This window comes from Aotus nancymaae, unplaced genomic scaffold (genome assembly GCF_030222135.1).
Source record: "Aotus nancymaae isolate 86718 unplaced genomic scaffold, 86718_ANA_hifiasm-v0.15.2.pri h1tg000030l, whole genome shotgun sequence".
Lineage (NCBI taxonomy): Eukaryota > Metazoa > Chordata > Mammalia > Primates > Aotidae > Aotus > Aotus nancymaae.
The window spans coordinates 26,233,115-26,247,555 of record NW_026988443.1 but is presented as its reverse complement, the minus strand read 5'-3'; the positions used below and the strand labels follow the sequence as shown (position 1 = coordinate 26,247,555).

General features: G+C 43.2%; 1 protein-coding gene across 2 annotated transcripts in view; it reads right to left on the bottom strand.

Annotated features, from left to right (window-relative positions):
• ZFHX3 (zinc finger homeobox 3) overlaps positions 1–14,441 on the bottom strand; it is a 277,099-nt gene that overhangs the window by 14,353 nt on the left and 248,305 nt on the right. For both annotated transcript variants that reach the window (XM_021672553.2, XM_012437463.3), the window contains 3 exons: positions 12,178–12,311; positions 11,850–12,050; positions 591–693 (listed from right to left, as the gene is read on the bottom strand). In XM_021672553.2, the coding sequence (XP_021528228.2) occupies positions 591–693; positions 11,850–12,050; positions 12,178–12,311 (438 nt within the window). The remainder of the gene's footprint in view (positions 1–590; positions 694–11,849; positions 12,051–12,177; positions 12,312–14,441) is intronic.

Below are 14,441 nucleotides of genomic sequence, written 5' to 3'. Positions count from 1 at the left end.
GGCAGAGCAGTAGTGTGCCCAAACTCTTCCCAACTTAGAGGTGAAAGATGGACAGCCTCACAGAGGTCTAAGCATCCATCTAGCTAGGAAACACTATGTGGCACCAACTATGGCAGCATACATGTCTACAACAATGTTCTTTCCAATGGCACTTCTGTGCTTCATCCTAAGGCAAGCCCAGAAAACTCAGAATGAAAGACGACTAATCCAGTGTACCTAAAAATCAACCCACAAGTCCCTACTAATTAAGTCCTCAGAGATACAGTGTTTAATGGCTTAGGATGGTGGGGCCTACTGACTGAGTCTTTTATTCACTCCGTAATTGTATAATCTAAGGGGACGTATGTGAGTCTCTGCCAAAATTCCACTGGTTGTCATACTGATTTTCTCTCACTTTAAACCATGTGAGTAATATATAAATACATGCCAAGAACCAGAGTATAAGGTAGCTGATGACAGTGCCCCTCATCTCCTGATCAGTTACATTCACCTTAAGAGTATTGTAAAGAATTCCTGAAAACCCTTCTCCATGAACATTTTGCCATTCTATCTTGTTTCAGGTTCTTGAGGTCAAGAATAATGGTACTGACCAGGCTGCTTTCCTGCCTCTTCCAAATTGGAATTCCCATCTCGATCTGGAACAGCTGCTGGGAGAAACATGCTGCTGGGCATCACCATCTCGGGAGTGGTCACCTGAGGAGCGAGAGCAAGGAGAGTCAAATGGAGAGGAAAGAGACACAAAATAGGAAATGTTTAAAAATTATTTAATAAGCAAAATTACCCTTCACCAGTATAAAGCTAGAGGTGTCACTTTTCATAGCTCGCTGAAGATTCATGTTTATTAGACAAAGCTCACATCAGTCAAAAGTGTTTCTACGGTTACATTCTGGACATAATTAGCAGTGCACACTTGAAGAATAATCTTATTATTAATATTTTTCCTTTATGCAGAATTTTGACTTTGATCACTGACAATGTTTTGTCATGGGCTGTGAAACTTCTTGTGCAACCAATTAGGTAGATAAGTTGAAAGGCCCACCTTAAGCTGCTGAAAACATAATAAGGGCCCTAATTAAATCATACCTAGTAAAGTACACTGTAATCTTGAAGCAGGGAGCATTGTAGTACTGTTTTCAAAATGTATTCAGGCAAGAAGAGAAGGGGAGTAAGAGTGAAGGAAAGGGTAAGAAGAAAAGAAGAGAACAAAGGGAAGGCTAAGGACACACAGACATGCTGGCAGATTTTCCAGGAAACAACATTTGTAACCCTTTACAAGCTGATATCAAGCACAAACAAGCCTTTTTATGTGACTCACTTAAGCCCACGATTTCTTCTGGACTCTGCCCAAGGTACATGACATCAGAGGGAAGCTCCTCTGGCCAATGTCCCAGCCATAGAGGGTGGCCTGCACAGCATTCTACAACAGGGCAGCCCCACCTTGACCATGGCCATTGTTTCTAAACATAGCAATTCTGGAAATTGCCTGGATGCAAACAGCTGCAATTTTATGGCAGATCCTCAGATATTTCTCTAGGCCTCCCAGCCATACAGCCAGAAGCCTGTCCAGACAAGTTATCATCATTTGCCCTATGTTAATGTGATAAATAGTCCGCCATACCAATGGAAGGATCAAAGGTTCTTCATTCAAACAGAAGCAATATCCCTTTGCCTGATATGGGGTGGGAAGGGTAGGTGGCGATGATATTTCAAATGAATCAGAAACCACCTCCCATTTGATGACAGCCAGAGAAACAGACTGACCTAGAGTTACAGGACCAGAAACTACAATCACCACTAATCTTTCTACATGGCTTCCAGCCCCACTTGGAGACATTATTTTTCCATCAAACACAACCATACTGCACAGCCATCTTCACTATCATCTGTTGCAAAGACTGGAATACTTAGATTTTTCTTCTAAATTAATGTTTTAAATACTATTAATTTTTAATGGTGTGAAAATCCTAGCCTTGCCCAAAATAGCTACTGACATGTCCACTAGAATATCAGCAATAGGCTTGATGACTAGAGGAAACCCAGACAGCCACCCTCATCAACATAAGATAACTCCCCATCACATTTAGGGGTATTAAAATAATTTAGCAACCCAGATGCCAACGGGTGCAAAAAGTAAGCCACAGGCACTATGGAGAACCACTCTGAGAAACACTATGTTTACGAAGAGCAGGTGTGTGGCAGGTGAATGTGTGTGACATCGCATTCTTGCCCCCACAGACATCTGCACCGCACACAAAGCTCATCGGCAGTTGGTTAAGGCTAGCTGTTGATGAATCGTTAGGAATGGAGTGGAGATTGCCAAACTCATTCCATCTATTTTCTTTTTAATAGAAGGTATTTCTGACCAGTGTGGTTGGGGAGTCCAGCGGGAATCCAAGAAGTGAAAGGTCGCCGATTAATTTATAGTCCTCAGCCGAGGGGGAGCACGAGGTTGGGGGTAAGAGGGGGAGAAAGGGAAAGGAAAAAAGACGCCCCCCACCTCCTTTCTCGGTTGTAGCTGCAGGATCAGTCTTTTCCTGGGATCTTTAGGAATTATGAAAAATGAATCATGAGAAATGAAAAAAAAAGCCCTACAGAGTAAAAAAGAATAAAATTATCTAACACCTCAGCTGCACATCATTATAGAAAACTGTGGGCTTTTCATACGCATTACAGTAAGGCAGACATCCCCTCTAACAGACTCAGTACGACGGATCAGTAATTGTTTTCATACACTTTAATTAGAAAAACTCAGATGGCTATGAATAATAATGGAAAAGAGAGACTTTTGCACTTGAAAGGTTGAAGTCAATCAAGTGTGAATGACGGCAAAAAAGAAAAAAAAAAAAAAGACACCAATTCATCAGCCCTCTGTTGTCTCGCTGCGACTTTAATCATAATTCCTGATTGGGATTCAAGAAGGCAGTAAGCAGCGGTTCTTTGTCTGCCTTCACCTTCCATCAATTAACTCTCCCCGAAATATAATCATCAACCTCACATCCTCCTCTGCATCTTAATCTGGGCCTCCAAACCTGTAAGCCTTGCCCCATATGTGTTTAAGTAACTACTTTTATCCACCTGCATCTTCTCATCTATAGTGTACCCAACCTCTCCCTGAAAAAAAAATGCGGGGGGTTGGTATATGAAATTTTCAAGGGCAAGAAATTCCCAGGAGGCAAAGAGGAAGATCCCTAAAGAGAATCCTGAGGATCTAGAAATTCAGGTGGGGTCTATCTGCACATGTGTCTGAACAGAGGTTGAGAATGGAAGCTACTGGAGGGCCTGATGTCAGCAATCAGACACTAATTCCCATGCCTTTGCCCATTCTTCCATCTCCTACCAGCTTCCAAAGCTTTCATGCTTTATCTTAAAGAGCCATAAACATAATCCTGCCAACAGAGTGCACTGAGGAGTCCTTCTGCTCACTGAGGTGATATATCCAAAGGCAGATTTCCTTCAACACTTGCCTTGGCACCCCCTTTGTTTTCCAATCATACCTGGCTACTAAACTGCATGGAATTCAGACTGTCCCAGCCATAGTCTCTGATGGACAGCTGAAAATGGGAAAGTCAGTAACCCAGCTGTCGGCCGGACGTGGTGGCTCATTCCTGTAATCCCAGCACTTTGGGAGGCTGAAGCGGGTGGATCACTTGAGGTCAGGAGTTCAAGACCAGCCTGGCCAACATGGTGAAACCCAACTCTACTAAAAATACAAAAATCAGCCAGGCATGGTCGTGCATGCCTGTAGTCCCAGTTACTCAGGAGGCTGCGACAGAAGAACTGCATGAACCCAGGAGGCAGAGGTTGCAATGAGCCAAGATCGTGTCACTGCACTCCAGTCTGGGTGACAGAGTGAGACTCTTGATAGATAAATAAATAAATCCCAGTTGTGCTGAGCACCGTTCTGTAAAGACTTTCCCTTTTGCCAGGAACACTGAACCATGTAGGTTTCTAAGAAGGCAAAACCTCGTTGTAGCATAACCAGGGTCATGCCAAGTGTGCCAAACTTCAGAGGCCCTCAAATAACTGGTCCTACCACCAGTTTTCCTGCACAACCTACATACATGCTTTCTGTTTCTTCCTTCTCCCCATCTCCATCTCTGGCCACAATCCTACAATGTCCATACTTCCAGCCATGTACTCGACAGTCAAATAAAAAAAGTTTTAAGGTTTGGCCAGATGACAGTATACAATCAGCCCAAACACCTACACTTTCTACATTGACTGTACCATCTACATGGATTATTCCAATAATCCATACATCAGTAAACATTTAATACACTAAATTACATCCCCCACTCTATTTACTAATGAACCTGAGAAGTAACAAGAAAAAGTTTTTCTGGTTAAGAAAATGCAGTTGATTATAGCCATTACAGCATTTGGGTCTCTCAAGACTGGCCTCTGCCATGCAAAAGGCATTACCATGGTGATCTTCTAGACACCATATGTTTTCCTCCCATACTTTTTGAGCCAATTAAGCTACCTTCCTCCCAGAGCACATGTAGAGTTCATGGAAACTTGGGAAGAAACCATCAATTGACTGGGTTGCAGAAGTTTGGAAGCAAACAGTGGCTCTGATATATCCCTAACAAACAGGTTTCATGCATAACAAATGTGGAGTTCTACTCCAAGACTGAATACCTCCCAGTTTAAGCAATTTTCATATACAATAGAAACAGAAGTGTTCCACACTGATGCTAAAAATGCTGGCTTAAGTTAATTCCAAAATACCACAGTTGAGAAGGAGTAGCCTTGAGTGACTCTCCGTTCATTCATTTGATCATCATTTACGAAACACTGTACAGGATCCATGTGCTGCACACTTGTGAGATGCAGAGAGAGCAAGACAAAAGTCCTTGTCCCCAAGAAGCTTATGATCCAGAATAATTAAAACTTTAGAGGTCATAAAAGCCTTAGAAATCTAATAAACGTTGCAGACTCCTAGGAAAATACTTTCACAGAAAGAATATTCCAGATAATTACAGGAAATCACAAGTTCCCCAGAGGGAAATCCATGTACTCAAGTACAGTGCCCTTGATCTACTAGGAGAGGGGACATAGGTTCATAAATATATAGTTCCAAGCTATGTATTAGAACTGCGTATGTATCATAGTTTGGTTCATTATCATTTTGGATTATGTTTTCATGCTTTTCAGGATTCTGTGAGGTGAGCGGAACCTAAGGCCTCAAGGACCACCTTACACAGCCCAGTGTCTGAGGTACTGGTCTGGTCTCCCACTCTGATACTTGGGAGGGGCTGCTGCAATGTATAATTTCTTGGTAGAAGCTGGAGTTACAAGGAACACCATCCTGCCACCTACCCCAACCCCTGTAAGGTCGAAGATGTGGAAGGGCAAACACCCTGTGCAGCCAAGATAACCCTTTGTTAAGTTCTTATAGGACTGTTCATGCCATTCATCTCTCAAGGCTACCCACAGACAGGCTGGCCTAAGTTAGATCAATGTCCCTGACACATTCCATGTGCTGGAAAGCAGAGATATTTTATTTTCTTCTTTTTTGAGATGGAGTTTCGCTCTTGTCACCCAGGCTGGAGTGTAACAGCATGATCTCGGCTTACTGTAACCTCCGCCTCCCAGGTTCAAGCGATTCTCCTGCCACAGCCTCCCGAGTAGCTGGGATTACAGGCATGTGCCATCACACCCAGCTAATTTTTCTGTACTTTTAGTAGAGACAGGGTTTCACCATATTGGCCAGGCTGGTCTCAAACTCCTGACCTCAGGTGATCTGCCTGCCTCACCCTCCCAAAGTGCTGGGATTACAGGTGTGAGCCACCACGCCACGCCCAACCAGCAGAGATATTTTCTTAGTAAAAGTGGTGAACGTAGTTCCTCTGAGACCCTATTCCTACTGCCTTGGCACTGCTCACTTTAGGACTTCTTTCTGAAAAGTCCATTATTCTAGGTGAAAAGTGTAGATCTGCCAACACCTAGGCTCCCAAGGATGCCTCAAATCCTTTACTTTTAATTGAAAGTCAACAGAATGAAGAACTTCAGACAGACAAAAAGGAGACAGGCTTAGGCACAGACCTCCCTGGCACAGACCAAACCAGTCTCTACATCCTGGTAGATGAGGCTGGTTCTGCCCAAAACATTTAAGCATCAAGTTAAAACCCAACTGCTTTTAGGGCTGAGCAGTCTAGCGAGTGGTGTACCTAAAGCCAGCTGCTCCAGTGAGAGGCCAGTTGCTCACTTCCTCCCCTGTATCTAGATAGCCTATTAGCTGGTTTCTGCACACTTAAAGCCAGCAAACCAGGCACCTCTTGCCAGTAGAGTTTCAGAATTGGGTTCGCCTGCCCTTATTGCCTTCTACATGTGTCAGGGAGAGCACTGGACCATGGAGTCTAAGAGGCCCAGCTTCTCCTCTCCTTGTACCATTTCCTTTCCTTTTTTTTTTTTTTAATTGGAGATAGTCTCACTTTGTCACCCAGGCTGGAGTACAGTGGCATGATCATGGCTTGCTGCAGCCTCAAACTGCTGAGTTTGATTCTTCTGCCCTCAGTAGCTACAACTACAGGTACACACCACCATACTTGGCAATGTTTTTTTTTGTTTTTGTTTTTTGTTTTTTTTGGTAGAGACACAGTCTTGCCATGTTGCCCTGGCTGGTCCTGGACTCAAGCCATCCTTTCACCTTGGGCTTCTTGTTTCCTTTCTAAAACTGCTTCTGTATGGTAGTTCATTCAGTTTTTAAATACATAAAGCTCAAAAGAAAATATGTAGGGCTGTGGTAACACTCATGTGGGCTGGAAACCAATGTCGCTCAGAACGAGATTTTTAAAACTGAGGATGAGAAAGATTGAAAAGGTGGGTGGGAGAACAGGAAACACATGAAGAGTTATACACATGTGCACAGAGAGAGAGGTGAGAACGAGAAGGAGAATGAATTGGACAGAAAAGCTTCATTAGACTCCGAAAGGCAAGCAGTGGCAGTATACCAAGGTCACTTCTAATTTAGACCATCTAATTGGCAAACAGGCTCCAAATGGCTATCATCTCACAGGGCTTAGAATTAATGAAGCCCGATTATTTTCATTACCTTCCTCTTAGAGATAAAGTCAAAGGGCTGGTACCCAGGTGAGTGCGACAGCCCCCAGGCCAGTGGCCACCCAAGAGCTCCAGTGTGGACGGGCCGGATGACCAGTCTGGCCCAGAGACTCACAGACACACAGGCACACATGGGGCACAGAGAGTCACAGACACTGATGGAAAAAATCGCAAGGGACAAACTAGTGGTCTCAAAAGGGATATAGAGAAAAGTGCAGGCAATGCAGGGCCAGGAGCATGGAAGGGAAATCTGTGCAGGTGGAAAAATTACAGCATAATTAAGAGCTACCAAAGAGGGCAAAGATAAAGGGCTAGAGAAGGTGTTCCTAAGCTGCCTAGGAGCCAATCCCATCTCCACTGTGAGGTAATATTCTGTTAAATGTTGAAAGAAGAAAGAAAATTTCCCCGTATCAATGCTTCAGGATCCCAGTGGTGTGTCCTGTCACGTAGAAAGATAGTAATCAATTAGAATAATTTAAGAGTATTGAAATGCATGGTAGATGGTCTTTCCTATACTCATTAGGAGCCAGAAACATGGGCCCCATGCCTTCCACCCTCACTTCCTGAAAGATTAGGAAAATAAGGCCACCACGCAGCAGCTCCTACATCTCTTTTCACCAATTTGAAATCTCAAGCTTCTTTGTAAATAGGTGAGAGTTCTTATGTGAAACTGACACTGGGGGCAGACTGCCCAGCCAGTTGTGGAGGAGCCCTTGTCTCTCATCTCTCTTAAGCTTTATAGATTTCCTTCTTTCCATTATGATGTGTGCGGAGACACTCTTTGGAGCTCCGTTTCCAGTAGGCCAAGAAGAATGAAGTGCTGTCGGTGCAGTCTCCACAGTGGAGGGCCAGCCCTGCAGTTGTTCCTAGTGGAGAATATTCCTCAGCCTCCTCATCAGTAAGAAGAAGGGGCCCATGGAAGACACAGATATGAGATGCAGAGCATAAGCAAGCAGGTGTTACCATAGCAACAGACATATTAGACACTGCAGGTTCCTGAAAGCTGTCTGATAAGGTATTATTAAATGAAGCCTCCTCAAAACGCACTCCATTTACAACTGAACAGAAAGATGTTGTGTAGAAAGTAATCTGTTTCCATTTATCAGGGTGGAATTTACTTTTAGTGGGACTGAACCAAACTCAAGCTAAATCCTGAGACTTTGGACCCAGACAGCAAAAAATATTTACCAGAATTTACAGCTGTAAATACCCCTGACACACCCCTTGTCTGCCAGGAATCATCTATTTGGGAGATTTTGCAAGCTTTTCCTATTCTGCAGCCAACGGCAACTAACTCAGTCAACCATTTGGAAAGAAAGAAGATTCCCTCCTCTTGCTGCCATTCATCCTAGCCAGTCAGGGACAAAGCAGACATAACTCTCTTCTCCTGGAGGATGAATGACCATAGAACTGGCCATCCCTTAATGATATGGTTTAGAAAATGGAGCCTTGGTTAGAGGGCCATTTTTCATCCATACTCTTAAGTTTCCTGCTCTTTTTGTCCATGAACAAACAGATATATCGCTAGAAAGCTTAACCAATACTTTCCTGGGGCCAGTTTTCTAATAAAATGACAGTAAAATACCCTTCCATGGCATGATTTTAACCACAGGTTCATCATAATCACTTAGTTGTAAAAAAATTGCAAATTCCATTTTTACACCAAAATTTTCAGAGGAAAGACACTGACATCTGCTTTGATTCATCGGGGCAGAAACCAAGATCAGTATTCCAGTCCTTGAACAGGCTCTCGAGCTCACCTTGTGGTAGGCCCATGAATTCCCTCTAACCCTGGTTGCTCTTTTTTTTTTTTCCCCTGCTGAGCTAAAGGACTGAGATAGAAATGCATAGTTTGGCTCAATGCAAACTATCACCATGACTGGAGAAACCAGTTTAGTACTGACAGCCAGGCCATAACTACATCTTCTCATGCAAAGAGAAAACTCATCCTTGCATATACATCTCTCAGTAAAAAGTAAAATATGTATATGATTACATGTCTCACAACTTTCAACTTTACTCCTGAATTCATTAACTTTCTCATGTTGCTAACAAATTGACTTCCCATTACCAGTACATTTCCCACAATCTGCATGCTTCTCAGAAATGTCTAGAAAACATCTCCAGGGTCTGCTGTGGAAAGATGAAGCACGTAGGGGTTTCTATACAAAATACTAAGCACAGCCCCTTTAGGGAGCAGTGTCTCCTACATAATTATATTGTCAGGGGTTCTACAACAGTTTTTACTGACCAGTCCCATGATGTATCCTTATGCTCCCTGGCAGTGTACACACAATTCTATATTTGCAAAATACTTGATGGCGGGTCAATAACAGTGGTTATCAAACATCAGTGTGCAAAGAATAATCCAGTATGGCTGTATAGCTTTCATCAGAATCTCCATAAAGGTCGAGAATCACTGCTTCCGAAGGTGCTGGTTACTGGGTAACTTCTAGAAATATCTTAGGGATTGGTACCCAAGCAAACACAGCAGTAATATCCTGCCCTTGAAGACTCCGTTGGTAAATGAAGAAGATTCACAATGACCACCACACTTGCCACTTGAAATTTACCTTGCTATTGCTGTTACTAAAATATGACAAACAACGAATATTTGAAATATAAGTTATACTCAAGTCCCTAGGGATAACATAAATGAAATTTTTACTGTCTAATGTAAACTAGTCATGCTGATTACTATAGGCCCAAAGTTCCTAAACTAGATTTATATTAAACAGCAAAAATAATCACCTGAGTAAAAGAAAAATGTAGCTCAGTATTGACAATGCTTCCCTTCCCACATCTCTTTCTGTTCCTTCAGGCTCCCATGGTTCCAGGCCATTAGCTGGGAAGTACAATGAGGCCTGTTACTTCCAAGGCTGATGAGAATGCTGAGGAAACCAGTAACACAGAAACCCACTGGTCCACAGAAGGAGGTTTTCACTTACAGAGAATCTTTACACAATATTCATCAGCCAAATACCTACAGAAAGTTAATTCATACTTGAAAGATCTCAGAAAGGCAACTCATGCTAGGTCACCTTTGAGCTTCCCATGGGCTGCTAAAGTTGTCTTGATGCATCGTCAATTATATGTTCTTCATGACTAAACATCACTTACAGCATTATTCATTAATTTCTGCAGAACCAAATGGAATAGGAAATGCCTAGAGGTGATATGTCTGTGACCTGCACATTATAACGTGGAGTTGTGAACAGACTATACCTCTCTGGGAATTTTCACATGAAAAGGCAATCAGATTAACTTCTTATTAGTCCACTGCTAAAAATAATGCTAAGAAAGAGGTGAGAATAATTCTCTTTGGTGGTTTTTCCTCTAATTATCAGGAAAGGGCTTTTTTTTTTTTTGAGACAGAGTCCCGCTCTATTGCCCAGGCTGCAGTGCAGTGGCATGATCTGGGCTCACTACAACTTCCGCCTCCTGGGTTCAAGTGATTCTCCTGCCTCAGCCTCCTGAGTAGCTGGGATTATAGGCACCTGCCACCACGCCTGGCTAATTTTTGTATTTTTAGTAGAGACGGGGTTTCACCATGTTGTCCAGGCTGGTCTTGAACTCCTGACCTCAGGAGATCCACCTGCCTTGGCCTCCCAAAGTGCTGGGATTACCAGGGTGAGCCACTGCGTCCACCCAGGAAAGGGCTTTCATAGCAGCACCAGCATAGTCAAAACTAGGATATCACCAGCACCGGCAGTATTTTGAAAAGTTTTCATGTTACAGCTAGATTTACATCTTTATACTAATTAGGCCATGTTTACAGTGGTCACTTAGAGTCATGCTTTCAAAATCTGCAGCTGTAGCAATATCATATTCAAATGCAAAACCCACATCCACAAATCAGCATATCCAGCTGAACATTTTCTTGCTTTGAGAATCAAAGTATCTCCTGAGAAACTCCTCCTCCATTACAGGGCTATCCCTAGAGTCGAAAATTGTGGGTTCAGATCTCTACTCTGCTCCTTAACAAATGGCATCAAGTCAGTTAACATCTTTGAGCTCAGTTTCCTTATGTGCTGATGGGAATGTGGCAAAAAAAAATTTTTCTTTTTTTGAAGAGATAGGGTCTCCCTCTGTTACCCAGGCTGCGGTGCAGCGGCCTAATCATAGCTCACTGTAACCTCAAACTCCTGGGCTCAAGTTTAGTTCCTGGCCAACATGGTGAAACCCCACCTCTACTAAAAACACAAAAGATCCTCTCAACTCAGCCTCCCAAGTAGCTAGCGGTACAGGTGCATACACCACCATGCCTGGCTAATTTTAAAATATTTTTTGTAGAGACGGGGTCTCATTATGTTAGCTAGGCTTGTCTCAAACTTCCAGCCTCAAGCGATCCTCCCACCCTGACCTCCCAAAGAACTGGGATTAGAGGTGTGACCTAATGTGCCTGGCTCCCTTCAAAAACAAAAATAGACTTTGTTATGAGGATGAAATGAGACATAATGAAGGTAAGAGCAATCTAGTCCATGACCTGCTCAGTAAAGGTTTGAAGAATTTGAATGATGATTTCTTCACATCAATGGTTAGCTAATCCATGCCTCTGTCCCTGGAGGGGAGAGAGGATGTTAAGGGACACACATTAAGGACTTTGGGCTATGGTCATGCCAAGTCTAAGGCAGGGATGGTAGAACAAAGGTCACAGAATGAGAACCGTTACCTGACGTTTCCAACTCTACACTGGCTTTCTCATCCAGTAACACGGTATCTTGCTACTGTGTCACCTTTGACTCTGGAGAAAGACCACAGGGTGCCGCTCCTGGCTGCCTTACCGTCATAATGAGCTTCTCCACGCAGTCAGGTGCCACACTGTGGAGGTGGGTGAGGTGCAGCTGGAGGTGGATCTTGTTGTTGAGCATGTCCTGGCACAGGGGGCAGCGAAGCATGGGCTGCACCGAGTGCTGCGTCATGGCGTGCACCCGGAGCCGGTTGACATCAGCATTACTGTACTTGCAGTAGGGACACTGGTACATCTGTGGGGAACACACCCACTGCTCTGAGCAACTGTGTGTGCTCCAAGCCCACCCACCCAAAAGTGTGTTCCCCACCAATGTCTACAACATCTCACCCCCCCACCAGCAGAGTCTCTTCCAGCCTCACCTGCTCCGGTTTGATCTCCTCAGATGTTTTTGGTCGCTTTGAAGAGAGGGGAGACTCTGAGCTACCTGGGAAGGAGATGCGTTTGGAGGTTGCAGGAGAATCTGTCAGCTCCTTCTCTGCTTGGCTGGACGATGCTAGAAGAAAAAGTAGAAGATGCAATATAGCAGCCAGGCCAGGCCAGCTCCCAGAGGGTTTGTGTTGGGTGAAAATCAACATTCATTTATAGCACAGGATTTTCTTCAAACACCAAAATTCAAGAAGGATGAACATCCGGACTGATTTATCAAGCATGTTGGAATAGAAGCAAGTGTTTCTTTCTCCCCCATGAATTTCTGTCACTATGTTAACAACTGAACATTAGGAAAAGATGGCAAAGAAATGGAATAAAAGGCTCTGGAGTTGGATTAAGCTAAATTCTGTCTGTTCTAACCTCCCCCAATCTAGACACAATCTGCTGGCTTGTGGGGGGCAGTAGGGCTGAGGGTGGGTGGAAAGTTTTGCTTTGCTACCCTGAGTACCAGACATGCTCTGCTTCAGAGATCTAAGAAGAGATGTGCTCTCAACTTTATTGTCCCTCCTTTTAGAATCACAACATGGCACAGCACCAGCAACATGACGAATGTGACCTGAGAAAGGTTCACATGGTTATCAGCATACCAAAATATGTTGAGGGGTGGAATCAAGTTTGGGTTCTGGAGTTTGCTTTTGAGGAAGAAATAATTGAGGAGTGGAACTAAGCAGGGTGTGAATCCAAGATACAATCTAGTCAACGCTCCAGAACTAAGAGCTTATTCGGAGTGGGTGGGAAGAGTGGAAAGTTTCCTATCTGCTTACCCAAACCATTCCTCCACGCCCCTCTTGCCTCTACCACCAAAAAACCAAATGCTAATTAAAGAGAAGCCACCCATGAGGACTGAGTAGCAGACAGCACGTACAGAAGTGCTGGTGGAAGGAGTTCTCTGAAGCAGGGAAAGGAAACATTACTTTCTCTTGTTTAACCTCAATCAGTAGGCACTAGGTTAGGCTCAGGGTTTATAATTAGAAAAAAAAGCTGCTATTTGTTCCTCCTTCCAGTAGAGGCAAACACTTTCATAAGAAAACAGCCAAGCTAAGGGTTTATCCAGGATAAGCAAGGCTCCTCCTGTTTAAACACAAATTCCAGTGTGGATGGATCTGGTTGTTCCATAACCTGGTCAATTTCTGAGTGTTGGCTCTTTCATTTGTTTTGAATGTGGTACTCCATTTTTCAGAATTTTGCTTAAAGCAATAAGGAAAAAAAAGTCATGAAAGTGGTAGTGAGAAAATATATACCCACCGCCCTCATGAAAAAATAATGTGACTCAGCACTTAGGTCACTGGATTAGAAAGCCTAATTTTTATTCCTTGTTAAACTGCTTTCTGTTTTACCCTGTCTAGTTATCTAGCATGTATTTCCATTTATGCTTGGGTCTGAAATTTGTTCTGATGTGGACACCAAGATGCTGTCATTATAGATGTATACTTTAATAAACAATTTTAGAAAATCAATTTTATTCATTAAAGTCATAAGGCCACAATATAATTTTGAAAAGAAATTTGCCAAATGCAGGAAATATATTCCAGGAAGTTGATGCTGTTCCCAGAATGCACATCTTGTGACCTTTAACCCCAGTATCTCGGTAACCTGGTCTACGTAAGTTTGTAGGACATCTATTATTTAAAAAGTACAAGGACAAGCATATTACACACAGATCCTCCTCCTCCCAACATACACATTCATAACAGTACTTTAATCTGTCTCGAATCGACTTCAAACCCATTTTGCTCTTAATGGGAGTTATTCATTTTCACTTGAAAGGTAATACATGACAGCTGGATGTTTAATGTGATGGACTGGCTGCCGATTAACTAGGTGCTGTAACATTCTAGACCAGTTCCCCCATGGCCCACTTCCCATCTCCTGGCCCCGCTCACACCTGATCCTATGGAACTTTGCTTTGCAGGTTTTAGATCCTGCAGTGTGGTGGGCCACTCCTGAACATGTCTACATTTGGAGTCTTTAATTAATGTTTCAGGTACTTAAGTTCCCTTGCACCCAGAAGCTTCCTTATTTGCCATCATTTTGATTTTTGCTTAGTGGTTCTCTTCTATATACTGACTCTTCAAATGCATTCTCAAGATGCGGTAGGTGAGGGCATCAAATAATACTTCCAATGTTTATTTGTCACAGCCATTTCTTTACCTTCTCTATTGTTAACCCCAATTGGTAGGCACTAGGTTAGGCT